The 27,017-nt window shown below is 41.1% G+C and overlaps 1 protein-coding gene across 2 annotated transcripts in view; it reads right to left on the reverse strand.

Moving 5' to 3' along the window:
• zdhhc9 (zinc finger DHHC-type palmitoyltransferase 9) overlaps positions 1 to 27,017 on the reverse strand; it is a 108,058-nt gene that overhangs the window by 39,606 nt on the left and 41,435 nt on the right. For both annotated transcript variants that reach the window (XM_041195807.1, XM_041195806.1), the window contains one exon: positions 1,846 to 2,006. In XM_041195807.1, the coding sequence (XP_041051741.1) occupies positions 1,846 to 2,006 (161 nt within the window). The remainder of the gene's footprint in view (positions 1 to 1,845; positions 2,007 to 27,017) is intronic.

A 27,017-nucleotide genomic window follows, 5' to 3' on the forward strand; every position in this document is an offset into this window, starting at 1 on the left:
TAAAGTAATTTGCAAAAGCAGCAATGGCAACTTGAGGGAAAACTTTATTCACACGTGAATGGTGCGGGTCTGGAATGCACTGCCTGTGGTGCGTGGAGGAGGAGGCAGGTTCAACTGAGATATTCAGGACAGAATTGGATTGTTGCCTGGAAAAGAATGTACAGGGCTATGGGGCAAAGGTCAGGGTGTGGTACATGTTAAATTGCTCTACAGAGCGCCACAGTGCAGACATGAAAGGCTGAATGGCCTCCTTCTGTGCTGTGACAAGTTTGAGATTCTGCGGACCTTCCATTGGACGAAATTAATTTCTATATATCTATATACATGCCAAAATATTACATAGAATTTACAGCACAGAAATATGCTATTCAGCCCAACTAATCCGTGGGAATGTTTATGCTCCACAATAGATACCTCCCACCTTACTTCATCTAATCCCAGTTATTCTCCTATTCATTTTCACCTCATGCTTATCTAGCTTCCTCTTAAATACAGTTCTGCCAGTCACCTTCTGAGGTATTAGCATGTTTTGTATTCTAACTGCTGTTACATAAACAAACTCGTACAGAATTCCTTATTGGATAGTGACTATCTTATATTTATGACATCTAGTTTTGGACTCCCCGCAAATGGAACCATCTTATCTAAACTATTATTCTGTCGTACTGCGTGATGTTACAATCCAGAGATGAGTGTTCACATCCCACCACAGCATTTGGGGAATTTAAACTTAATTCATTAAACAAATATGGAATAAAAAGCTAGCACTATTAGTGATCATGAATCAATCATTGTAAAATTTCAAAAGTGAAAACTCTGGTTATATTTTCTCGTTCATCTAGACAGACAAGACTAAATTGTAGTAACCCAGTTGTCACTTCAGCTGAAAAAAAGAACAGAAAATGCTGGAACTCAGGCCTGGCAGCATCTGTGGAAAAGAAAGAGTCAACGTTTCAAATCTGTTAACGTTTCAACTCAATGATTCTTCTTCAGCTGAAGTTAACTTACTTAGCATCAACATGGAACTAAACTTTGAACCTTCCAATATAAATGCAGGCTTATTTTATTTACATGACTAGGTTACTACATTGCATAATGCACTAACTATGCCATTGGAGAAGCTTGTTTCACATTCCTATTCCTCAAATTTATCTTAACATCTTAAATGCTTAACTTAAATTGTCTGAGTCATGCTCAATTTATGTAAAAAGTAGTACAGCTAGAGTAGAGGTCAATGCTGAACAATTATGTCACATGGTAGATGTGCCCATGCATTCCATTTTTTGAGGACATCACGTAGTCATCACCTCACGTCCCACTTTTGTCATACCGCATCGGAAATTAAAACAAAGCAACATTTTCATCTATATTTGAATTAAACTATAAAAAAAAATACTGTACACCTAGTAATCAGAGAGTCTGTCTATTGGATCTTCCTGTTGAATTCAACTCTTCGCTAATTTAAAGTTGCCTGTAGTTATACAGAGTGCATCACATACAAAAATCACAAATACAACAGTCACAATGTAGGTCTTTACAATTCTTTATAGTCGGTTATCTCTAATCATGTCAATAAAATTCAGATTAAAGTGAACTATGGACTCACTTATACTGGAGACTGGGTTGAAACTGTCCAAAGCTTTTTAAGCCATAAAAAAAGGCTTCATACAAAGTTTTTAAATTCTGAACCCAGGTTACAAGAGATAAAAGATGCTTACCCAGACTGGCAAACCACGAACTGAAGGTTAATTCCTATCTCTGAAAATTGTTTTTCGCTTTTGCTGCAGAATGAATGTGAAGCAATTATTGAATACAAGCCAGTTTTTTGTGTTTCTTTTTTCCTACCTATTTCCATCTCCACAAATGCAGCCTCATCTGGTTCAGCACGTGGGAGAACACCAGGGTCGCTGAAACTGGTGCGCAGTAGCATTGCCATCACAAAGATGAAGAGGACTATTGCGAACACTGGAATTATAGGGGAAAGATGAATAGCCAAATACGGACACCTGTGGAGGGCAAGTGAGGGAAAAAAAAGTTAGAAGTCATTAAATATTTAGGAGATTACACTAGCATTGTAAGGAACTAATCCTCTGTCTCCACCTCAAGCCCTGGCCCTACCAATTTATTTAAATTAGCACAATCACCAATTGAACTAAGATAAAAACCATAAACTGCGAACGCTGGAAATCCAAAACAAAAATATAAATTAAAAAACCTGGAAAAACTCAGCAGACAGCATCTGCGGAGAGGAATACAGTTAACGTTTTGAGCACTGGGAGCAGGGACTACTACATTCGCTGCTCCCATTGTGGTTTCCTCTGCATTGGAGAGGCCAAACGCAGACTGGGTGACCACTTTGCAGAACACCCTCAGTCTGTCTACAACCATGACCCAGACCTCCCTGTCGCTTGCCATTTCAACACTCCACCTTGCTCTCATGCCCACATGTCCGTCCTTGGCCTGCTGCATTGTTCCAGTGAAGCTCAACGCAAACTGGCGAAACAGCACCTCATCTTCTGACTAGGCACTTTACAGCCTTCCGGACTGAATATTGAGTTCAACAATTTTAGATTATGAACTCTCTCCTCCATCCCCCTTTCCGATCCCCCTTTTTTCCAAATAATTTATATAGATTTTTGTTTTCCCACCTATCCCCATTATTTTTAAATGTATTTCCATCCATTGTTTTATCTCTGCCTTCGAGCCTATTTCGATCCCTTCCCCCCGCCCCACCTCCACTAGGGCTATCTGTACCTTGCTCGTCCTGCTTTCTACCCTTAATATCACCTATTAGCACATTCCTTGGATAATATCACCAGCTTCAACACCTCTTTGTCCTTTTGTCTATCTCTACCTATCACTGGCCCTCTATCCAGCTCTACCTGTCCCAACTCCCTCCCCCAAAGCCAGCTAAAATTTCACCTCTTTTCTATTTTTTTTTAGTTCTGTTGAAGAGTCATACGGACTCGAAACGTTAACTGTATTCCTCTCTGCAGATGCTGTCAGATCTGCTGAGTTTTTCCAGGTATTTTTTATTTTTATTTTTGTTTCATCAATTGAACTAACCAGCTTGCAATACAAACATGCATTAAAAATTGGTGGCAGGGTAACATTGCTCACATTCAATTTTAGTGCTAGATGACATAAACAGCTGCATCTCAATTGCACTTTCAAATCAATAAGATGCCAAAGGTAACAAAACCAGACCTCCGCCCTGCAGAAAGTTGGAAGAATGACAACTGTGCTTTCTCGGATCTTGCAAGGCATCTCTAACTAAGGCAACAAGGAGGTAGACATTAACTTCCAATTCCTTTAGATGCTCTGTGATAACTTCCCAATGTCCTGCCTACCAAGGGATTTGTAAAGTTCCATTTATACTGAAGTGCATGGCTTTTGGTTTGGACCAAATACCTGCAGTGTACCTACAGACTAGAGTAACAAGTATGCACACATACACAAAGAAACTCTTGCTATAAAGGAGTAAATGCAGGTTATTAAAGGATCAAACCCTTGTTTTATAGTGGAAATCATCTTCATACTGAATAGTACTTACTGAACCCAATGTGTGGGATTTATTAAAAAAAAAGACAACTCCAATATGAATTCTGTGAACAACATCCCACAAACAATGGACAGAATATAATGGATTTACACTCAAACCTAATCTCCTCTGCTACCACAATGAAATTAAATGGACATTTGAGACTAAAGAGCTGTGTGAAGATGACATAGGATTGAAGACCGAACGTAACTGCACTTAGCAGTATTTAAAAGGCAACTGGGGGGCTGGGGTGGGTGGAGTATCATCCTGGGGAGTGGGGAACCCCCCAATGCATACAGGACACCTTCGATGCACCACCCTTCCTTCTCGCTTTTTCACCTCCAATGGTTGAAAAGTGGACTCCCCACTCTCGCCTGCCTGCCCATGCCAACCACATTATGGCATGGGTGGCATAATAATTGGGTCAATAAGTTTGTTAACAAGCTCAATTGCCTGTTAATGATTTTTCAAAACAGTGGATGGGCTCCTGATTTCCGTGCCAGCCCACCTACTGTACTATGGGGACCAGGTTGGAGCTGGGCACGAAGACAGTAGCCATCTGTCGGGTTTTACATGCTCCCTGCCATAAACACACCTGGCAGGGTGGGCCATAAAAAGCAGCCCAAAATTTGGTTAGGGAAAGTTGCCCATTTTCTAGGTTCCATTAAATTTCATGATAAACTCTTACATTTCATAAATCTCATCTCCCTGCACATGGCTTTTGCTCATATCCATCCCCTTAATTGATTCTTGATGTCTATTTGCAACTGCAGCTGTACTTGTAATTAGCCTTTAAACCATTTAATACTGCATTTTATATAATCACATATACAAAAATACCTGCCAATTAATGATCCAAAGAAAAGGTATAAAAGCCATACATCTCCAGTTGAAGTCTGGGTAAGTGTCTATGCTAATCTTTGAATTTCAGAGTGCAACCACAACACATCACAAGGATAGGCAGAAATGCAATGCCTGGCAGGAACATTATGCAGGTACTTGGTCCAAACCAAAAGCCATGCACTTCAGTATAAATGGAACTTTACAAATCCCTTGGTAGGCAGGACATTGGGAAGTTATCATAGAGCATCTATAGGAATTGGAAGTTAATGTCTTACCTCCTTGTTGCCTTAGAGACGCCTTGCAAGATCCGAGAAAGCACAGCTGTCATTCTTCCAACTTTCTGCAGGGCGGAGGTCTGGTTTTGTTACCTTTGGCATCTTATTGATTTGAAAGTGCAATTGAGATGCAGCTGCTTATGTTAAGAAGTCTGCATTTAATGTATGGCTCTCCAGAGCATCCACTTTTCAAAGCATGCTTTCCAAAAATGAACTATATTTCTTGCATATGAGATATGTTATACTAGCGCTGAGACCAACTTAACAGGCTTTAGGTTTTTCCTTCCTATAAATATCAGCAAACCAAGGGTCCCACTCCTAAACAGTGGTGCTATTACTGCTTGTTGACTTTGCGACAGGGTTATGAAAGCTAGTTGGAGACATTCCTGGATGGTTGATCAGGTGGAGCTCTGACCACATGGCATCTATAAGTGTTATTATATTTATAATGTGTTATGTCTTGTGGCAGAAGTTCAAAACAATTACACTACTTTGCTGATACAGGAGCTGGTATTCAATGTATTTTTCAGAACACACCACGTGCTACTGAATGATACAATGTTGCTTGGTACACTGTCATATCTCCACTCCTCCCACCCACTCAAAGTCTCAAATCTTCCATCCTTCTCTTAGCCCACTTCCCTCATCCACCTCCGACCCACGGTCATTCCCTACACACCAACTGGCCCCAGTTTCTGCAGCAGTTGGTAGGGTGTAGGGGAGGGAGAGAGCAGTATCATGGGGTTCACTGCTTCAGCAGCAGATTTAAAGTGTAAAGCCTGAGGGGCTGCAAGCAATATTGATGCCCATTTCCAGCAGATGGCTGCAGAATCCAGTAGGGTTAACAGCGCTACCTAAAACAGCAATGGAATTTGGCAATACCCAGAGTCAACCTTGAAAACCTTTATACAATCAAAGCTTTCAACAGTTAACTCGCAACTGAATTGAATCTGGTGCAGAACAAGATAGTGTTCTCTACATTTTAACATTTAAAACTCGTGTTGTTAGTCCTCTGGTAATGATTGAAGGCATGGCTTTTCCTACTGCCTATTAGGGTCATGTGATTGTTCTTGACAAATGAGTCCAAAGCATGGGTAACAGGGTGGGGCTCAGTGGAGCTTTCTAGTCATGGACCTGGTTCAAGCATGTAACTTTATTACAGAGCTCTTTTAGAAATAGTTTCAAATAGAAACCTCTCTGGTATGTCAAGTCATTACATTTAGCGATGAGGGTAAAATAGCTCCAAAGCCACACTTCACCTTGTGAACGAGAGTACATCAGTTCTTAAGCAAAAAAGTACACTCACCAGTCATGCCATCCTTTGGCAGAATCAATCCTTATGACGCGTCCATAGAAGACTGGAGCCAGTAGGGTGCCTTGGTTTTTATTTTGTGGTGAATGAAATTACCACGGAGGAGAAGCAGAAAGCAATTCTGTCAAGTGTCTGTGGTAGCAAGACATAACCGTCAGCAGTCTGATGGCTCCGAACATGCCCAATTCTAAGTCTTTTAACAAATTCGTAGACCTCAGAAAGACGCATTTTCAGCCGAAGCCATCGGTAATAATGCGGAGGTTTAAGTTTAACTCCAGAGTAAGGGCCCCAGGCGGGTCCACTGCAACTTATAATGCGAAGTTGAAGCAACTGACAGAGCACTGCGACAAGCACTGAATTATAATTTGCAGAACTGGTTGTTTGTGACATTCACAATGAAGACATTCAGCACCATTTGCTCGCAGAAGTCAACATCGATTTGAAGCTCCCAATGGAAATAGTGCTAGCCATAGAAAGTACTTCAGGGGACTCCCAGGCTTTACAGAATGTGCAACATATTGCGATTCTTCAAGTGGGGCAGGAACCTATCCCAGGCATGGCACGAAAACCAGACAGACAGCAGCAAAGCAAGACAGTTTCTGCTGCTCAAAAAACAAAAAGGCCTAGTGGAAGCATTTCAGCAACAATTTCGAAGTTAATCCGCTACAGATGTGGGGGTACCCACATACTGGACAGGGGCAGATTCAAGGAAGCAGAATGCCATTACTGCCACAAGAAAGGGCACATAATAAAGCAATACAGGGTGAAAATCAAGACAGCCCATAAGACAGACCAAAATTATTGAAATCAATTATGTAACAGAACCTGAAGCTTCCAATACAAATATCTATTCCCTGTACAAAGCAGTAAAAACTGAACCAATAAGTGTCACCATTCAAATGAATGGGAAGCCATTAGTAATGAGGTAGATACAGGAGTCTCGACCAGTGATGAGAGAACACATTTAAATGCGTTAATGAAGGTACCCAGCCACTGAATCTGGAGCAAACCACATCTCAATTGAAGACATGCATTGGACAGTCCATACCGGTAAAGGACATTGCCACAGTGCCCATGTCCTATAGGCAACAGACAGCCCAGTTTGCTGTGATCATAGTGCCAAATGCAGGATCTAGTCTTCTGGCCTGAGACTGGTTACAAAAAATTAAGCTCAACTGGTCTGAAATATTTCGAGAACACAGGAGGAGTTCCTGAGTTGCTAAGGGAATATGACAGTGTTTTGGAATGAGTTAGAAGGATCAAGAGAACCTTCACAGGATGCAAGGATCCCTCAGATCAGAGTTGGCTCCTCTGGAAAATCATGGAGAAATAAAAGGAATTTAGTGCCACTCTGAACAAACTGAAGAAACAGTTGGCAAAGAAGACTCAGCAAATGTTCAATGTTCCAGGAGGAAGCCAAGAGATACAAGAAAGAGACTAAAGAGCTGAAGAATCAACTGAATGAAACAGAAGATGTATTAGAAGGAAAAATAGTGAAACTTTCCAAGATGCAAGTGGATAATGAAGCCATGGGTAGCTCAACTGCCGAACTGAACCAAGTTAAGGTTTCACCAGGAGAAATTTGGCCAACTGAAATCAAAGTGAAAGGCGGGACAAAACTCTGCAGCATACAGAAAAAGACAGAAATCAAATCAGAAAGACCAATTGGCTATGCCTCCAGAACTCCCTCTGCAGCCACAAAGGATTATTCACAACTAGAAAAGGAAGGTTTATCAGTAGCATTTGGAGTGAAGAAATTGCACCAGTATCTGCAGGGACGACATTTCACCAGTGTGTCAGGTTTATTCAGTGAGAATAAAGCCTTTCTGCCAATAGCCTCAGCAAGAATTCAACATTGGGCTTTGACATTATCTGCATATGAGTATGCCTTTATGAACCGTCCTGGCTTGCATATTGCAAGTTGTTACCAGACAGCATTGCACATGCTCCAATGCCACAAGTAGTTGTGCTTGTGCTGAATTTCTTGGATTTTTCACTTGCATGCATGAAGCAAATTAGAAATTGGGCGAACAGAGATCCAATTTTGTCAAAGTCCAGGATCTTGTATTGCAAGGTGGTCAAATTCGCCAGTGTCTGAAGAGATGAGACCATTCTGTGCCCGTAAAACAGAATTAAGTTGTCAAGATGGAATCTCGTTGTGGGGATCAAGAGCCATCGTCCCTTCACAAGGAAGAGAATCACACTTTACAGAACTTCACAGTGTGCATCCAGGCATATCGAAAATGAAAATGCTTGCACAAAGCTATGTCTGATGTGACATTAAAAGCACAGTCAAGCACTGTCTCCAGCATCAGCAAGAGAAGTTGCCTGTTACAGCTCCACTACATCCGTGGGAGTGGCGTAGTTGACCCTGGGTTGGACTACATATTATGTAGGTCCAGTCCGAGGTTCTACATTTTTATTGATCATCAATGCACATGAAGTGGATGGATGTGTATGAAGTTAGATCACTGACAGAGTGCAACTGCTGAAAAGCTGCACCAATGTTTTAGTATACATGGTCTACTGGAAATCATTGTTTCAGATAACGGTACAGTCTTTACCTGTACAGAGCTTGAGATAGAATTTAAATGGAATCAAACATATTAAAACAGCACATCTGCCCTTATCAAATGGGTTAGCCGAAAGAGCTGTGCAAACTTTCAAATCCGGAATGAAGGGGTTACCCGATGGTACTTTAGAAACTCTACTTCCCCCTTTTTCTTCTCAATTATCATGTGACTCATGATTTAACTACAGGTTCAACACCATCTGAATCACGGATGAAACGCCACCTACATACAAGGTTAAGTCTGGTGTTTCCAAACTTAAGAGGGGAAGGCAGAGAAGAATCAGAGTAGTCAGGAATTGAATCATGATATTCATAGCAAAGCTCGAAGAGATACAGTTTTTGTGTGGAATTTTGAAAGTGGACCTTGTTGTTCCTGGTACAATTTTCTCAGAAACTGGTCCCTTGTCACTCCAAGCAGAAGTGGAAGACCGAATTGTTCAAAAACATGTTGATCATCTAAGCAATAGAGACATTCCAACAACCAGCTATTCTGCCTTTAATTAACATCGAACCATTAATCTGAGGTGACAGATCAACCTAGAATAGACATACCTAATGTGTGTGGAATTGCCTAACCCCGAACCACCACTTCCTAATAATGTACCTGATGCTGCAGTTCCTGATCATGTCAATCCAGTGGGAGACCCTCAAGCAGTAGGGCTATGTCACTAAGAAATCCACCTCAGAGTCTTAATCTTTAATCACCTGACCTGTATAGGTGTGCTATGGATTAAAATATTCCTTGTTAGTAGGAAATGTAAAAAAATTAAAGGGAAAGAAAATGTAGTGATTGAAGGTATAGCTTTTCCTACTGCTCATTAGGGATCACGTGATTGTTCTTGACGACAGTCGCAAGTGCGGGTAATTGGGTGGGGGATAGGGTTCATGGCTTTCTGGTCGTGGACCTGGTTCAAGCATGTAGCTTCTAAAAGAGCTCTATAATAAACTTCTGTTTCAAGAAAAAAACCACCGGTACGTCAAGTTATTACACCTCTATTTATGTATTGTGGTTCCCAGAAGTTTGAAATAATCAGTTTTTGACTCAAGCCCTGTAAATTCATTGAATGTATTTCTGCATTAAATCCATTTAAAATGTTTAGGTTTCACCAAGACACCTTCTGCCTTCATGTTATGCCTGTCATTTCGAGAAGCTCAAAATAACACTTAGGTTCAAATGCTGGAGCTTCATTGAATGTATTTCTTATATTGCATATCTGCTACAAACCGCATTAATTCAACACACAGATTGTAGTGCAATAGAGTGTGATGAGGCACTCTGAATATTTATTTATACAGGCGTGTGAATGTATATTACTGCAATATGATTTGGGACTACAACAATTTAACACCCTCTTTACACATGGCAGAGGACATTTGGCCTCTGTACCAGCCATATCTTTGTCAAAGATAAAAATACTTCCTAATATTTCTCAGTGAAAACTGTGCCTAGATCTTGATCAATGATGACAATGATGATCAAATTTATTTACGTTCTTTCAGGTTGAGTGAGTGGGCAACAAGATAGCAGATGAGTATATTGTGGGTAAGTGCAAGGTTATTAATTTTGGTCATAAGAATGGAAAAGTAGGTTATCTTTTAAACATGTGAAACTTAAGTCTTGATGTTCAAAGAGGCTTTGTGTTCCTTGTATAATCACACCCATGTTAGCATGCAAGTGCAACAAGCAATTAGAAAGGCAAATGGCATGTTGGCCTTCATTGCAAGGAGATTGGAGTAGAAGGATAAATAAGTCTTGCTGTAATTGTACAGGGTTTTGGTAAGGCTACATTTGGAATACTATGTGCAGTTTTGGTCTCCGCATTGAAAAAAGAATATACTTACATTGGAGACGGTACAGGGAGGGTTTACTAGATTGGTCTCCAAGATGAGGGGGTTGTCCTACAATGAAAGGCCAAGTAAAATGGGCCTATGTTCTCTGGAGTTTGGAAGAATGAGAGGTGTTCTCATTGAAACCAACAAAACTCAGAAAGGGCTTGATGAGGTAGATGCTAAGAGATCGTTTCCGCTGTCTGGGAGTCTAAAACACGGGGGCACAGTCTCAAGATAAGAGGCCAATCAATTATGACTGAGACAAGGAGAAATTGCTACACTCAAAGGGTTGTGAATCTATGGAAATCTCTAGACCAGAAAGCTGTGCATGCTCTAAAATTTAATAGATTTAAGGCCGGAATAGACTGATTTCTGGATTCTCAGGGAATGAAGGGATGTGGGGAGTGGGCAGGAAAATGGAGTTGAAGCCCAAGATCAGCCACGATTCTGTTGAATGGTGGAGCAGTCTCAGCAAACCATATGATCTGCTCCTGCTATTTCCTGTGTTGTGTTCTTGTGGAGAAGCACAAGCTAGTTGATTTGCTTACATAAATTTAGACAAATGTTCAGACTAATCTAGGTAACTGCAAAACCATTGAACAGTTAACAATGCAGGTATAACATTTTTTTGTTAATCCCCTTCAAGCCCAAACCCAGTTAAGACTCAATGAAGCTAAAGAACAGAAGTTGTGGTCTAGGAAAAGGCCTTGTAAACAGCCACCTGAGGGAAGATCATTAAAATGACAAAACAAACATTTCTTGCAGTGACAATGCCCCTATAGGATGAGGGCAATAGTGTATGTGGAGGCAGAGATTGATGGTTCAAGAACAAGACCATTCCTACCAATTCTATAAAAGTTCCAGGAGTTAACAATTTAAAGATTTAATTTTATCCCTAAAACACTCCTACTGACTTTTCCTTTATAGGAATGTCATTCACTCAAGCTTCTGGTGGCAGTCCAGCTCATTTCCTCTACAATGAACATCATTCAACTTGAAAATTAACGTTGTGTAATTTAGATCATTGTAGCCTGAACTTGAGGGGGAACTATTTACTCTGTGTTTATTCCAAATAAAAGCATTAATTGCTTATTGAGAATGACTTAATATGGAAATGTATGATGAATAAAGCTTATAATCTCAGCAAGCAACCTGTCAAGGTGAGGAGGAAGGGAAGAGGGAAGATAGAAAGAGCACACACAAATGATGGTTTTGAGTTCAAAGGCAGCATTGATTTCTCATATTACATCTTTATTGAACTAATTTTAAAATGGCAGCTTACGGAGCTTCCTTCATGGCAGAGTTCACATGACTACAGCAGGCCAGGCAGATCAAATAGTACTGTTGCATTTCAAAACCTAAACATCCCTTTTTTCCTAATGAACAGAAGGCATTTGCATACATGATCATGTGTAACTGTGACTTACCCAAGTTACCCACTATATGCCCACTGTTCTCATGCATTAGCAACTTTGTTCTACTGGTCAGTCTCCACCCCTGCATTGCATATGTTCCTTCAATCATTCAGGTATCAATGGTACACGTGCCATCATTGGCTGTTCGTCTGGGTGATGTTCCTTGTCCAGAGTGAGTGTTGTTCATGTGACACTTGTTGCTATGGTAACTGTTCTTTCATTTCCATTGAAGGGGACACATGGCCTTCTGGAATTGATAGTTAGTTCTGTACTCAGTGCAACTGGTGAGATTGCTTCTCCCTGACTGGCCAATTGCTGTGAAGGAACAACTTCACTAGTTGGGCATATATGCTTGTAGTTGTGCCGGTATATTTGGTCGTTCACTTCCACCACTTGCGATTGAGGTGACAACTTCTCTTCACATGTCTCAAGTTTCCATGTGGGCTGACTCCTGTTGAGAGCTTTGCAGGTTTGTACCCTGACTGGCTCGTTTGGCAGTCTTGTCAACATGAAATCTGGCTTTCTGCCATTTCACTTTTTAAAAAGACAACTGTTGTTACTACTTCTGGTTTCAGTAGCTTTTTTGCTATTGGAAGAGTAGTTTGGGTGCAACGCGACATTAGTCTTTGGACTGGACTACTTTCCCTGCCTTCAGTCAGTGTTTCGCTCCACTCAAGGGCTGCCATATGGATATCTGTGCTAGATTTGCTTAATTTCTTGATGATTCCTTTGGCAATCTGCACTGCTGCCTCAGCCTTTCCATTTGACTGGGGATAGTGTGGAGATGTGTAGTGCTGAATTTCCAAATCCTTTGTGAAACAGCTGAACTTTTCACTCGTGAACTGAAGGTCATTGCCACTCATCATGATATCTGGAATGCTGCAATGGCTGAGGTGTACTTTCAGGCATCCCAATATTTCTCCTGTCAACGTTTAAGTCAGCTGGTCCAACTCCCAGTGGTCAATATAATAGTCGACAGTGCTAAGATAATCTGTACCTGCTACAGTGAAGAGGTCTACGCCCAGCTTCACCCATGGTCTGTCTAGGATGTCACGTGTAATCAACAGCCCTCTACCTTGTTTAGCTTGGCACCGCACTGGCCAATGTGGTCTTGAATTTCATTGCTCATGTTTGGCCAGTACAGCACTTCTCTTGGCTTTCTCAGACTCTATTCAATTCCTCGACGGCATGCATGGGTGCACTTCAGCTTCTCTCCTCTCATCTCCTTTGTACAAGATGCCATCTTTGACTGTCACTTCATCTCAATATACCCAATATGCTCATGAACACAGGTGTTGCCAGCTCATCATTTTGTTATTGCAAGTGGAAAAAATGCCAGCTCTGCTACATACTGCATTTCATCCTGACAGAAGCTGGGAGGGGGAAATTTAAAACAGCCATGTGAACAGTATTTCACTTGCAGCGTTCTATTTGTGTTCGCTTTTCCTTGCCCTTGTTCAGCAGTTTTGAGCAGATTTGAACATTTCTGTATGCCTTTGAGCTGTGGTTTCTCTGCAGCAGTTTCAGGATTTCAAAATTCTGTTTTCACCTGCACTTCTGACATCCTGTTTCGAGATCAAAGACAGCAATGCTTTCTCATTGTATGCCTTTATTGAAATGATTGTACAATGGCAACTTAGAGCTTCTTTCATGGCAGAACTCTCATGACACAGCAAGCCAGATAGGACATGTAGTAACTTTACATTTTAAAACCCAAACACCCCCTTTTCATAAACAAAAGACCCAAACAATGATAGAACACATAAACAGAATTACCTGGAAAAACTCAGCAGGTCTGGCAGCATCGGCGGAGAAGAAAAGAGTTGACGTTTCGAGTCCTCATGACCCTTCGACAGAACTTGAGTTCGAGTCCAGGAAAGAGCTGAAATATAAGCTGGTTTAAGGTGTGTGTGTGGGGGGCGGAGAGATAGAGAGACAGAGAGGTGGAGGGGGTTGGTGTGGTTGTAGCGACAACCTTAAACCAGCTTATATTTCAGCTCTTTCCTGGACTCGAACTCAAGTTCTGTCAAAGGGTCATGAGGACTCGAAACGTCAACTCTTTTCTTCTCCGCCGATGCTGCCAGACCTGCTGAGTTTTTCCAGGTAATTCTGTTTTTGTTTTGGATTTCCAGCATCCGCAGTTTTTTTGTTTTTATGATAGAACACATTCTGTACTCAGAATGTTGCCATTACACCACTATTAACTGGAACACAAATCTGATATTTATCTCAAAAGCAATTCAATTACACAAAATCTTAAAAGAACCTGACACAAGTGCACATTTACATGAAAAATCTGTAAGTGATTTCAGCACTCATACATTCCACATTGCCCAATTTTATATTGGTGGTTATATTAATCGACTAGCAATCCCGAAGCCTGAACTAACGATCCAGAGACATGAGTTCAAGCCCCAACATGGCAGGTGGAGCATTTTAATCCAGTTATTTAGCTGAATTTGGAATAAAAAAGGTAGTAAAAAACTGATCGTTGTCATTAATGTCTTTTTAGGTAAGGAAATCTGCCATCCTTACCCAATCTGACCTATACTTGACTCCAGACCCACAACAGTGTGGTTGACTCTCAACTGCCTCTGAAATGGTCTGGCAAGTCACTCAGCTGTATCCAGCCACCACAAAAATAAAGCATAAAACCAGATCAGCAACTCAAATCAACCAAGGCATTTGACACAACCAAAAGGACACCCACACTGCAAAACCATCCTCACTAACATCTGGGGACTTGTACCAAAATTGAAGAACTTGTCACTCAGACTGACCAGGCAACAGCTTGACAGTCACACTCACCAAATCATGCTTTATAGACACTACCAGGGATGGTAATGGAGGAGTCTGGGGCAATGTACAGTCCCACCAGTATAGTCAGGAGGGAGTGGCCTTTCAGGTACTCAACATTGACTCCAGATTCCATGAGATCTCTTAACATCAGGTCAAATATGGGCATGGAAACCATCTGCTGATTACCATATACTGCCTTTCCTCAGCTGATGAATCAGTGCTCCTTCATGTTCACCACCACCTTGAAGCAGCACGGACACAATGTTCTCTGGGTTGGGGCATGAACACCCATCACCAAGAGTGACTAGGCAACATCACTACTGTCCCAGCTGGTCAAGTCCTGAAGAATATGTCTGCCAGACTGGGCCTGTGACAGGTGGAAAGCGAACCAACAAGAGGGAAAAAAGTCAACATCATCCTCTCAATACACCGGTCGCAAAGGCATTTGCTCATAACAGTATTAGGAGTGACCACTATACTGTCCTTGTGAAGGTGAAGCCCCATCTTCACACAGGTACACACTATTATGTTGGTTAGCACTACCACCATGCTGAATTGGAGAGACTCATAACAGATCTACCAGCTCAAAATTGGGCAACCATGAGGCACTGTGGGCCATCAACTGCAGCAGCATTGTATTCCACCACAATGTGTGACCTATGGCTCAGCATATACCTCAGCATAATGTCCACCATTACCATTAAGCCATAAGACCAGCCCTGAAACAAAGAACAGAGAAAAACACATCAGAAATTACAGCAGGCATACCTAAAAAGGAGATCCTGACCTGGTGAAACTAGCATACATACAGTCTTGTGTTGTAAACAGTGGAAGCCACATTTAATAGAAAACCAAATGATGGGAACAAACAAAAACCAGATGCTGGAAATCAGAAATAAAAAAAATGCTGAAAATACTCAGATCTGGCAGCAGGTGTGACAGGAGAAACAGAGCTTACGTTCCAAGTCACAGACTTTTCTTCAAGACACATAAAAGTTCTTAAATCCTGTCATAATCCTGGACAATTGAAAGATCATCGCCAACCTGAAATGATGGCAGAACTCCACGGGTGAGTGAAAAACATGGGACTGAAGAATTTGCAGTCATCTTCAACCAGATATGCCATGTGGCTAAATCCAACTACCTCCTCCTGAGGTCATCATAGAAGCCAGTCTTCAGCCAATTAATTTCACTCCATGCATTATCAATAACAGCAAAAGGCACTGGTTAGAGCAAAGCCGACAGGCTCCAACATTATTCCATGCATGGTGCTGAATGAAGACTGAGGCTTCAGATCTATGCACACTAGATTTATGATCTGTTCCAGCTTGGTCCACAACAAGCAGGACAAACCAGTCTACACTCAATCTTCAGCAAAGCAATGGAAAGGGATTTGTTGATAGCCTTATCAAACAGCAATTACTTATCAATAATCTTATCAATGCTAATTTTGGATCCTCCCAGGGTTACTTGGTTCCAGGCTTCATTACTGCCTTGGTCCAAAGAGGAGAAGAGCTGAATTCAAAAGATGAGGTGAGAGTGACTGTCCTTGTCACAAGATAGCATTCATCCCAGTGAGACATCAGGGAGCTCTTATTAAAATTGAACGTAATAGAAATCCAGGGAAAAGCCCTTCACTGGCTGCAGTCATACCTGGTACAATGGAAGGTGGATGTGGTCATTGGAGGCCAACAATCTCAGCCCCAGGACATGACTGCAGGTAATCCTCAGGGTAGAGATCTAGGCCCAAGCAATTTTTGGTTGCTTCAATGACATTCCCTCCAGAACATCTAGGTGGGGAATTTTCGCTAATTCATTGCAGAGTATTTAATTCAATTTGCAACTCATTCAGATAATGAAGTAGTCTGTGCCACACTTGGCAAGCCTGAACAACATTCAGACTTGGGCTGTGTTAAGTGGCAAGTAACATTTCTGCCACACAAATACAAGGCAATGGCCATTTCCAACAAGTGAGAATCTAACCATCTCTCCTTGACATTCAATGGCATTACTATCATTGAATCACCAACTAACAACATCCTGGGAGGTTGAACTGGACCAGCCATATAAATACTTGGGCTACAAAAGCAGGTTAGAAGCTGGGAATTATACAGGAAGTAACTCATCTCCCGACTCCCCAAAACCTATTCACCATCTACAAGGCACAAGTCAGGAGAGTATTCCATTACACTACACTTGCCTGGATGAGTGCAGCTCCAACAACACGCAAGTAGCTCGACACTATCCAGGACAAAGCAGCCCACTTAACTGTTAATCCATCCATCCCTTAAATATTCACTTCCTCAACTACTGGCACACAGTGGCAGCAGTGTGTACCATCTAACAGATACACTACAGCAACTTAGCAAGCCTCTTCAACAGCATCTTCCAACCCTATAACCTCTGCCACCTAGAAGAACAAGGGTAGTACAGCACATGGGAACATCATCACCAGCAAGCCCCACACCATCCTTCACTGCTGGCTGGGTCAAAATCCATGAACTCCCCTCTTAACAGCACTATAGGTATATCTACACCACATGAACTTCAGCAGTTCACCACCACCTTCAAAGGCAATTAGGAATGGGCAAAAAATGCTGACCTTGCCATAATCATCCCAATGAATTGAAAAAACGGTGACAACATTTATGCACATCCATAACTAGTTCTGTACATTTTTGAAAAAACTGCATTCAATCCAAATAATATACAAGGCTAGTTGACATGGAAAATAAATGATACCTCATGCAATGCAAAGTGGTTTTCTGAAGTGGATATTTAAGTACATTGCTGAGCTTTGTGGGACTCAGCTGAGTCCCATATCTAACCTTTGAGGTAAACCCCTGTTAAAATACACAAACTAAAAAAAAAAGACATTTGTGGTCAAAGAAAGAAAATAGTTGACTGTTTACTGGATTGTGCTACTAACTCAAGTGGGTTAACATTAAGATAGAGTCACCAAAGAACCTTCCATTACAAATACCACCCAATTATAATGGTCGCAATGAAAGCGAAATACAGCAGATGCTGGAAATCTGAAATAAAAAAAGTGCTCGCAAAAAGTCAGGTCTGGCAGCATTTGTGGAGCGAGAAACAGAGTTAACGTTTTGAGTCCGTACCATATGGATGCGAAACGTTAACTTTCTCTCTCTCACCACAGATGCTGCCAAACCTTTAATGAGTTGTGAAATGTACAACATTGAACCTAATCAGAGAACTTAGTTTGTTAAATAAATAGGCTTAAATGAGCAGCTCTAATGCCTGATTATCGTGCCCTCTGGTTATGCCCCTTGTAGATCAGATGGTGCTAAAATAACAGCTCTCAAAAATGGACAAGTTCACTGCCCAGTAGGTTACTGAGCTCCACAAGCCAAAGAGGTTTGATTATCAGCCTGTGCTTGATGCCATGTGTTGCAGAAAAGGCAGAACCAAAAGAAAAATAAAGTTAGGTTTCACTTCCAATTACTACACTGTGACCCCTACTGAAAAACACTCATGGATGTTGAGCAAGGCCAAGACTGGGATCAGCTATGATCAAATCATCTGCTGACACATATGAGAAACAGCAATTTGAAAAAGGCAACGAGAACACCTATCAGGCAACAAAATACAACTGTGCTTTCAGAAATAATGTGGGGAGTGAAGTAAAACAGGAACTGCTGTAATGATAAGATTTATTCCAACCCTTTCAAAGTTTACTTTTCCTTTCATCATGTCAAAATGTCACATGTGTGGTAACTTGATATCAGTGTGGTAAATTAGATATTTCGATACAAACAGGACAACTTCAAATTTAACCATTCATTTGGTACCTTGCTCTGAATGAGCCTCAAGTAATTTTACTCATCATTCTAATGACATGAGATAAAAACAAAAAACTGCGGATGCTGGAAATCCAAAACAAAAACAATTACCTGGAAAAAATCAGCAGGTCTGGCAGCATCGGCAGAGAAGAAAAGAGTTGATGTTTCGAGTCCTCATGACCCTTCAACAGAACTATGTGAATCCAAGGAGAGGGGTGAAATATAAGCTGGTTTAAAGTGGGGGGAGAAGTGGAGAGGGGTGGTGTGGTTGTAGGGACAAGCAAGCCCATCCAAACATGACATGTCCTCTGACTGTATGATTATAGGGTGGGCTAATCTCCAAAATGAAAACAGAATTACCTGGAAAAACTTAGCAGGTCTGGCAGCATCGGAAATCTCCAAAATGCTTGTGAGGAACTCAAGAAATACGATCTGAAAATTGTTCTATGATCCCACCTCCATAACAATCAAGCAAGTGACTGAAAACAGTGGTAACTCATGATTTCCAGAATTCCCGGTTGCTTGATTTTTTTTATCATTTTAAATGATTTTTCCCTCTTAGGAACTTGCCCAGCGCTCTTCTAAAGGTTGCAAGCAATCCATACTCTCCATACATACCAGTAAAGCAATCCAGAGAACAAGATTTCTCTGTAAGAAATGATAATTTCATCAAAACCTCTGTGTAAATATTTCATGTAGATGCCTTTCAGTTCCCTAAATGCTATCATTTCAAACTGTGCAGAATCTACTCAATCTATTTAGAAAAACCTCAGCTATTTTCTTCCAGCCTATGCTCCTCCATTGAAGACAGCCACAACTATTAAGCCTAACCTAACTAAAATACCTAAAGTAATTAAATTGCTGTTGAAGAGTCATATGGACTCGAAATGTTAACTATGTTCCTCTCCACAGATGCTACCAGACCTGTTGAGTTTTTCCAGGTATTTTTATTTTTGTTTTCTAACTAAAATACCTTCTCTTTACCTCCCAGCCTCAATCACTTTTTCAATGTGTGGGGATCAAACCTGCAGAGAGTACACCAAACACACTGAACCAAGGCACCAACAGTTCAAAGGAAATCTTAGTTTTATTGTACCAGAGGGCGACCAGATTTTCAAAAAAATTCGAGACATATCGAAAAGCTTTGGAAGGCGGGGCTCCATGATGACTGACATGTAGGTTGAGCAATGGCAGGAGTCTCAGGGAGGTGCAGTTGAAGTTAGGAAGTCATTTTATGACATCTCCTGGAATATGTCCAGCCAGAATCCGCAACTCTATTCAGGCACCCAATTTTTGAAAACAATTACAAGCTACAGACTTTTGTTCCACTTTCTTAAAAAAAAACTGATCCAAAGCTTTGTTTGTCAAAAGATCCCAGCCAGATTCCACTGTTCCACTCTAACTTTACTATGCAATGAGCAATGACAAGATCAATTTCCATTTAAAAATCTTGTTCATTTTCATTTTCACACTGCATTCTAATACACTTTTTCCAGAAGCTGGATTTTAAACTAACAAATGTACCTCAAGCATGGGAGATTTTGTTTGCACCTAGAACTGCAAGCAGTAAAGCACATCATCTTTAAATGAGAAGTTTATGGAGACTAACTTAACCAAAGTTGCCTGCTGCCTTCCTCAGTGCCGACTGGTGGTTTACCAATGGCCAACTACCTCATTAAGTGCAGCTTGCAGACCAGGATAGCACTGTCAATCTTCCATCGTCATCCGGAGGCGGATTACCTCCCAATTCCGGATGCCAGTGAGAATTTCTGGTTATGCGGGAACATCGTAGCACAGCCGTTTAACAGTCAGTAAGTGGGCAGCATTCCATTCTCGGGATGCAGCGCAGCACAAGTTGCAAGTTTTTGGGTTTTCCAACAGTAAATGAAACATTGTCAGGTTAAAGGAGAGAGAACTCAGATGCTGGAAACAGACATTTGAGCAATTTGGAGGAAAGGGTCAGGACACAAGGATGTTTAGTGAAAAACCAGTGGTGTAGTGGTAATCTCACTGGACCAGTAATCCAGAGGCCCAGGCTAATGCTCTGGGGGCACAGGTTCAAATTCCACCACTGCAACTGGTGGAATTTAAATTCAGTTACTAAATCTGGAATGGAAAGCTCATCTCCATAATGACCATGAAACTCTCACCGATTATCACTGGTTCACTAACGTCCTTCAGGGAAGGAATCTGCCATCTTTACCTGGTCTGGCCTACATGTGACTCCAGATCCACAGCAATGTGGTTGACTCTTGATTACCCCCTGAAATTGCTTAGCAAACTACTCTGTTCAAGGGCAATTAAGGATGGACAAAAATTGCTGGCCTTGTAAGCGATGTCCACATCGCAAAGAATAAAGAAAAAGTGTGGCATTGAGGACCCTTAGCATAATTGAAGTTGATGGAAATCAGGTGGGGGAAAGCCCCTCATTAATTTGGAGTTGATGCAGACCAAATCATATCACCCCAATGACATGTTCAGGTTAGTATTTTGGGCCTAACCATTTCAGCTGCTTTATCAATGACTCTATCTTCAACATATGGTCAGAAGTGGGGATGTTAACTGCAAAATCTTCAGAACCATTCGATTCCAAAGCAGTCGTGTCTGCATACAGTAAGACCTGCACATTCGGGCTTGGGTTGACAAAAGGCAAGTAACATTCACACCAAACAGGTGCCAGGCAATAAGCACCTTCAACAGCAGGATGTAGCTACCATCTCTTGACATGACTGGTATAAATTCCCCCACAAATCAACATTCTGGGTGTTACCTTTGACCAGCCAAAGACGTACTGTGGTTACAAAAGCAAGTCAGAGGCTGGGAATTCTGCAGCAAATAACTCTCCTCCTGACATCAACAAAACAAGTCAGGAATGCAAGGCTCTCCACTTGCCTGTGTGAGTGCAGCTCTGACAACTCTAAGCTATTCTCCACCTTAAACACTCTGCCTCCAACACTGGCAAACAATGGCAGCTCTCCTTCGATAGCTACTTCAGTTTCTATCCCTAGAAGAACAAGTGCAGCAGACACATGGGAATACCACCATCTCAAATTCCCCTCCAAATGAGGCACCACCCTGACTTGGAACAACACTGTTGCTGGGTCAAAATCCTGCAATTGCCTAATAAGATCGTGGGTGTACCTACACATGAACTGTAGTGGTTCAGGAAGGTTGCTCACCACCACCTTCAGAAGGGCAATTAGGGATTTGCAATAAACACTGACCTGGCCAATACATCCTAAGAACAAATTTCAAAATAAATCTAAAGTTGCCAACTATAAAATGTTAAAACTTGTACTGTATTTTGTTTTGAAATGCTTCTACATATTTTCTGTTGAAGATGTCAGCCCCTCTGAGAAGCCTCAAGATTGGTTCATAAAGTTTGTCAGATTTATCACAATTGGTTGAAGAGAATCATCAAGACAGGATATTGCAGCTCCGAGCATGCAAACGTGTTGATCAGAGCTTGCCAAGATTGCTGTTTATTGATGGGAATTACTGACAACAAATGTCTATTGAAATTAATCTTTTCCCTTATTCTTGTTTTACTACCAAATTTTTGTTCTTTTTCCTGAAAACATGTTTTTACTATATCCAAGCTTCATCTAGCAGAGTGTTACAAGTTTAGCATGGAATTAATCTTTGCATTTTGCCATGTACTCGAAATAGATAGCCAGTTATTTTTGTTTGAGCTCAGCTAACAAAAGAATGGCACAAGAATAAAAATGAAACATTGGAAATTCTGAATTTAAACTTAGCATTGAGTGGTCCTGCTTAATATTAAGGATAATTTTAACCTAATCCATTCATAAAAAAGGCACATGACACAGACCAGGGCCAATGTGATGTGGAGCAGAGATGTGAATAAACCTAAGTATGGAGACAGCTCCTAGCTTGTACCCTTTACTGCACATATGTAAATAGTTCTAATAGTTAATAAAGACTTACAGTTAACCTACAAAAGACCACAGAGACATCTTTAAGACATACCCTAACACTTCTGGTGCCCATTATAACAATTCACACTAACAACAATGGAGAGTAAAGGAAAGAACTGCCCCTTCATTTTGCATGCTATGTTTTTTTCTTTGTTACTAGTGCCGGAGGGGAAATGCCAATTTATTTTTCAGGGCTCTTATCTCAAAACATTGCTACATTGTCTCTAAGGAGATCTTTCAAACTTCTTTCCCTTTCAGTGAAGATGCCCCCACCCTTTTCCACGCAAGAATATAACCTCTGACTCAGAATAAATCCCCTGGAGATCTGCTAATACTAGTATCCAAATAAGATAGTGCACTGAATGTTTGAATAAAGTACATCCTGATTTTTAAGACTGATGCCCCTGATAGCTAATTTAGCAGGTTGAGGTGTAGCTAGATTTCTCATGTTAACTATTGTGTAATATTTTGGGAAGTTATCCGTGGGCTAGCTTAAACATTTCAAATGGCAAGTCCAGAAAGCTGTAAAAGTGTCAAAAGTTAATGCGGCAGTGGGACAAAGAACCAAAGTGACAAACAACCAGCAGGTCCAGATTATGTTTGCAGATTCAATATAAATGTCTAATGAAAACACTCATCCAATTTTTGTTTGGTCTCCCCACTGTAGAGGAGATTGCATCTTGAGCAGCAGCTGCAATATACTAAATTAAATAAGTACAAATTAATAATTTTATCATCCATGTTTGGGACTTTGGCCAGTGGGAAGGGAGGATGTTAAAAGGGTAGGTAATGCATCTTCGGCGTTTGAATGGGTTGGTGCTATGGAAGGCTAGGTGGCCTTGAGGGTACTTTGAGCATAGTCAATGTTGTAATGTAAGGCTGTTTTATAACAAATCTTTGCTTTTCTGCACCAGAATTCAGTGGTTAGACGGTGTAGTTCAGACACTAACTGAAGTTAATGGGAAATACAGTAAGGTTTGACCTTGGCTAACTGCTTGTCATATATATCATTTTGCCTTGAAGCTCACACTTACAATAAGGTTCAACATAATGATTAGTCATTGGGTACTCTACATAAGCAGGTAGACGGAAGAGCTACAAGCAAGCTTCAATTGTCTCTCTCTGCCAACATGGAATCAGATTTTAAGCCTTAGGAATTTCCCTGGGCTTGTCAATTGCCCATCTCTGGCCAGACAACATTTTTTTAGTATTGCCCATAATCGTCAAACAGAACAATAGTAAACCTTTTGCAATATCACAAGCATATTTGAATGATTTGTAATGCACAATACATTATCTCACCCACTGATGTAGTGGCTGAATAATTCAAATTCCATTCTTGGTGTTTGAGATTGAATTCCATGACACTATCTTTCAAAACCACGGCCAGATTTTCCAGGAGATAGGAAAGAGAAACGTTCAATTCTGGGTCACGAACCCACATATGTCATGAAATTGGAACAAGCAAAAGTAGGGAGATCATGTTGGAGTTGTATAGAAGCTTGGTGAGGCCACAGCTGGAGTACTGTGTGCAGTTCTGGTCGCCACATTATAGGAAAAGATGTGGCTACACTGGAGGGGGTGCAGAGGAGATTCACCAGGACATTGCCTCAGATGAAACATTTAAGTTATGAAGAGAGGTTGGATAGACTTGGGTTGTTTTCGTTGAAGCAGAGGAGACTGAGGGGCGACCTGATCAAGGTGTACAAGATTATGAGAGCATGGACAGAGTGGATAGGGAGCAGCTGATCCCCTTAGTTGAAGGGTCAGTCACAAGGGGACATAAGTTCAAGGTGAGGGGCAGAAGGATGAGAGGAAAAACATTTTTACCCAGAGGGTGGTGATGGTCTGAAATGCACTGCCTGGGAGGGTGGTGGAGGCAGGTTGCCTCACATCCTTTAAAAAGTACCTGGATGAGCACTTGGCATGTCATAACATTCAAGGCTATGGGCCAACTGCTGGTAAATGGGGTTAGGAAGGTAGGTCAGGTGTTTCTCATGTCGGTGCAGAGTCGAAGGGCCTCTTCTGCACTGAGATTCTGTGATTCAGCAGTGGTATTTTTTTCCCCTGGGTCGGGGCCTTAAATAGGCAAGGGACGGTTCTGCCATCCAATTAGGCTGCCAGGACCTGGGAATGGAGGGGGGTGCCACATGAAAGGGTAGCTGTAAAAGGACTCTAATTGTTGCTATATCTAACATCATAGAATTGCTGCTTTTAAACCATGTTAACCAATCAATTAACATGCACAATAGGTAAATTCCCTCCTGTCTTTCCCAAAGTCAACATCCTACAGAACATTGCTATACATCCTCTATATTGGAGGTTTATGGCAGTCCTTGTGTGTAGGACATTACCACGATCTATATATTCACTCTCACCTGGGATACCACCAGTAGACTCATTTCTGCCACCTTCATGATGAGCACTTGGCACGTCATAACATTCAAGGCTATGGGCCAAGTGCTGGTAAAGCTGAAAAGGGTAGCCTTTTCTCATTGTGTACTGCTCTAAATAAATGTAGGAAATTCACCATCATACATCATGCCACTAACCTTCATAAAGTTCTTTCCTCATTTGGCTAAATGCTGTCTTGATGTCAAGGGCAGTCACTCACACCTCACCTCTGGAATTCAATTCTTTTTGTTTGGACAAAACGGTAAGGTCTGGAGCCAAGCGGCCCTGACAGAACAGCCAAACTGAGCAGTGACCTAGTCAGTGCTGAGTAGGTGTCACTTGATAACACTCTCCATAACATCTTCCATAACTTTGCTGATGATCAAGAGTAGACTGATGAGACAGTAGTCAGCCAAATCAGATTTGTCCTGATTTGTGGACTTAACACCTGGGCAATTTTCCACATTGTTGGGCAGACGTCAGTGTACTAGAACAGCTTGGCTAAGAGTATGCTGTTTTTGAAGCACAAGTCTTTAGTACTACAGCTGGAATGTTGTTAAGGTCATTGACTTTTGCTATCTCTAGAGCCTTCATCCATTTCCTGATATCATGTGGAGTGAAACAAAGTGGCTGAAGACTGGCATCTGTGACTCTAGGCACCTCAATAGGAAGCCAAGATGGATCATCCACTTGGCACCTCTGGCTGAAGACAATTGCAAATGCTTTAACCTTTTCTTCTGCTGTGACACGCAAACCTTTTCAAAATAGCAAGTTCTCAGCTTAATGGAGAAATTAAGATGACTTTCATAAAGATTCTGAAAGATAATAAGCATTAGCTTTTTCTCTCTCCTTGATTGCTTCCAGATCTGCTAAGTGGTTCCAGCATTTACTTTTTTTGAAATAAAAATACTTGACCAAACTATAAAATACAAGGCATAGAAGACAGCCTCACCCTTGGTTGAGGACTGGGCCTCAATTATACTTTGGAGTCAGGTTTCCAGTTATGCCCTGTACCATCACCAATGCAAACCAGAATTTTACATGCTTTCACTCAACAGCCTTGGTACACAAGCAGAAATGTATTCAACCCAAGCCCACAGCTCCAAAAAAGTTTTGCATCAATTGCCACAATGTGTGATTACATGCAAGATAACATACATAGGATTTCTGTAAATCTACTATAAAAGCAGAGAACGGTGCTAATTGCTGGGTAATTGACCTTCCACATTTCCATAGATCCAAATATTTTAAAGATACCCATACAAGTTCAACATCAGAGCATTCATCTGAACTCTGCCGCTACGTGGATGTGGAGATCAGCTTAGTTTATTTCTGAAAAAAAAAAATCGGTGAAAGTTGGCATCATTAAACATTGACACTGCTCATAATTCATGCGAGGTGAGCAATTTAGCAGCCCTCTGATACATGAGCGAAATGCTATTCTTCATGTAACAGGCAGGTCATAAATGGCAAACTATTTAACCTTGAAGGAGTTACCACATCACAACTGTGCCTTGCCTCAAAGTTTAGTTAGAATTTCTAAACTGCTCCTATAAAAATTAGCAATTAGCAGGTTAAGTATACTAAATGAATTATGGTTTCAACTTTTCTGCAAAATATTGCTACAATTGGTGAGAGAGAAAGAGGCTGCTTTAAGGTTGGCAGTGTTAAGTGGAAAAGTCACCCAGTTAAGATAGATGCATCCTAGGCTGCTTAGGAATGCAAGGTTTGAGATAGCCAAGGATCTGGCCACAATTTTCAAATCCTCTTTAGCAATGGATGTATTGCCAATGGACTGGGGGATAGCAAATGTTACAGCCCTGTTCAAAAAAAAGGTAGGGAGTGGGTGGTGGTGGTGGATAGAAAAGAGAGGGATAAGCCCAGCAACTAAAAGCCAGTTATCCTAACATTGCTATTAGATATACTTTGAAGTTAAATTCTAAGACAAATTAGGGTAATTCGGGGAAAAAATGTTATTATGACAGCCAGCACAGATTAAGTTAGTCAAACACAATTTGTTTCTAATGATTCCTTTGAAGTGTCAGAGGGTTGGTGAAGCTAGCATGGTTGATTACATTTGAATTTTCAAATGGTTTTTGATAAAGTAACATAGTAGGCTGGTTAACAAAATTGAATGCCTTAAGGTTTAAAGGAGCAATAGCGGTGTGGATACAAAATCGGACAAGAAACAAATCTAAGAGTACCTCGACTGCATGGTACAGAAACAGGTTATTTGACCAACTGTGCTTCCTATGCCAACATTTATTCTTCACATCTGCCTTCTCCCACCTTATA

This window comes from Carcharodon carcharias, chromosome 9 (genome assembly GCF_017639515.1).
Source record: "Carcharodon carcharias isolate sCarCar2 chromosome 9, sCarCar2.pri, whole genome shotgun sequence".
Taxonomy (NCBI): domain Eukaryota; kingdom Metazoa; phylum Chordata; class Chondrichthyes; order Lamniformes; family Lamnidae; genus Carcharodon; species Carcharodon carcharias.